The sequence below is a fragment of the Microcebus murinus genome, chromosome 11, assembly GCF_040939455.1.
Source record: "Microcebus murinus isolate Inina chromosome 11, M.murinus_Inina_mat1.0, whole genome shotgun sequence".
NCBI lineage: Eukaryota > Metazoa > Chordata > Mammalia > Primates > Cheirogaleidae > Microcebus > Microcebus murinus.
Window position 1 is genome coordinate 7,043,718 of NC_134114.1, and position 2,214 is coordinate 7,045,931.

Below are 2,214 nucleotides of genomic sequence, written 5' to 3' on the forward strand. Positions count from 1 at the left end.
GTAAGAAATAATGCCAAAAGACCCCTATACCATTTAATCAGTTTCCCCCAATGGGTAACAACGTGCAAGATGATAACAACGACATCACAACCAGGATATTGACGTTGATGTAATCCACTGACACATGTTGTGCTTTGAAAATCAATTCAACTCTTTGAAAAATCAGCAAATCCATAAAAATGCCTCAGGCTGGATAAACAGTCTTAAGCCAGTATTTTATATACTTATAAACAGGCTGCTTTGCTTGGCTGAGGGAGGTGTGGTAGGCACTGGTAAGCCATTGAACCGATTAAAGTTCTCTGTCACTGACAGCACTTAATGTGGAGGAGGAACTTCTTTGCGTTTTGTTTTAGTTTAGGATTTCCCAAAATTAAGATGGTAGAGTGTACAGAAGGGTATGTACCAAGCACAGACATGCAGAATAGAAAGTTGAAGCTTCTGAGCCGAAGAGTTTGAGAAGAGACCAATATTTCCATTATGTAATGGAAGAAGAAGAGGATTAGGAAGGACAGGATGGAGAGCATGGCATGGATGTGGGCACTCACGCGGGGGTCCCTGGTGCCTGCCGCCATATTTCTCATCTGCCATGTGTGTCTCCCCAAGGAAAAAACCAGGAGTAGAATAGCAACAAGGAAGATAAATAGTGGCATAGGGAACCCCAGAACAAAAAAGAAATACTGAAAAGCAAGATTTTCTTTCATTTGAGTCCTCGTATTTTTGGAGGTAAAGCCCACGGAGAGGTTTTGGGGAATAGGCCACATATATTTGCTGTGGAAAACACAAGAGGTAGATGCACATAGCAGAGACCCCAGGATCAGCCACGGCACCAGCTTGGATATCCTCATCTTCAACCACAAGAAGAGCGGGTGAGAAATGTTGGCAATCTTGGTGCAGTAGAAAACACCCAGCCATGTGGCAAACCAAAGTTCCGATTCATTTATGAACAGGCTGATTCCAAAGCCTTCAGAAAGTGTAAGGAATTCTATCAAGGAGAGAACAGCCAGATGAGTGAAAAAGATGAACAACTGCAGAAAAATTCTAGAAACTGCCAGGCAGGAAAGGAGGAGATTCAGTGGAGCCGTTTTTCTCTGCTTGATCACGCCAATGCCATTCACCGCCACGATGATGCTATTTGCAAAAATCCCGATAAGAAACTGTATCACCCCCAAAATAAAATAGATAATAAGGTGAGACTCTAGCATTTTAAGAAAGAAAAACAGTCAGTTACTTTAAGAAATGATGTAGTTATAGGTTTTTGGACAGTTTGAGTTTTGGCTTATTCACGCTTTTCTTCAATTCGATCAGTACTCCTCTGTTAACAAGACTTAACCACGAAGGCAATGGGGTAAAGAAGGGTGGGTACATTGGTTTATGTCACTGCTTTCTCAATGAGTTCTGAGACAGTCAAATAAGAAAGAGATACTCTAGCAACAATTTGCTTCTTAGTGATGGTGTTTGCATTTTCCAGGTATACCTGGCTTTCAAAGTCACCATAAGCAAATGGTGGAGTCAGACACCTTCGGATGGCTGGGGGAGGGGCTCGCCACTAGTTAATTAGCCAAAGCTACTCAATGTTTCATCTCTACCATGAATAATTAATTTTTTCCTATAGATGTTATTCTACTTAATGTTGTTGATGCATTCTTTTAAAAACAACATTTTTTTAAAAAATTATCACTTCTGCTGTAATGTTGTAGTATAATCAGCAACATAAGGCTCCCAAATGGTAGTTCTCTGATATGCAATGGTTGAGCAGTTCAGAAACTCCTACAATTTAAAATAGTTATGTAATAAAAATACATGTTATAAAACAAAAAGTGCTCTTAAATATAAGAGCAAAGTGCCTTACGTGTGTGTATACTCTAGGTCAAAACCCTAAGGGAAGTTAACATGCAATGAAATGAAGAACTCACTCAGCATCATTCATCCCAGTAATTATCCACAGGATAATTCAAGGATTGAAAACTTTTCCCTGTTGTTTTTCTAAAACTATGAGAATTCTGTGATATGAACTTATAGGGGAAAAGTAAAGATAAAATAGTACATGATTCATTTTTTTTTTGCTGTAACTAACAGATTATTTAGGAAATAATTAAATTAGTATTTATTAACATAAATACTGCTCTACATGTTATGCTAAACCAGGCTTTCTCAACCTCAACACCATTGACTTTTTGTGCTGAATAATTCTTTGTTGGGGGGCTTTTCTGTTCT

At 38.7% G+C, this 2,214-nt stretch overlaps 1 protein-coding gene across 1 annotated transcript; it reads right to left on the reverse strand.

Moving 5' to 3' along the window:
* Positions 1 to 302: 302 nt before the first annotated feature.
* On the reverse strand, positions 303 to 1,202 carry TAS2R1 (taste 2 receptor member 1). The gene has a single exon (XM_012791123.2). It carries the CDS (start codon positions 1,200 to 1,202, stop codon positions 303 to 305), a length of 900 nt encoding a protein of 299 aa, XP_012646577.2.
* Positions 1,203 to 2,214: the final 1,012 nt, after the last annotated feature.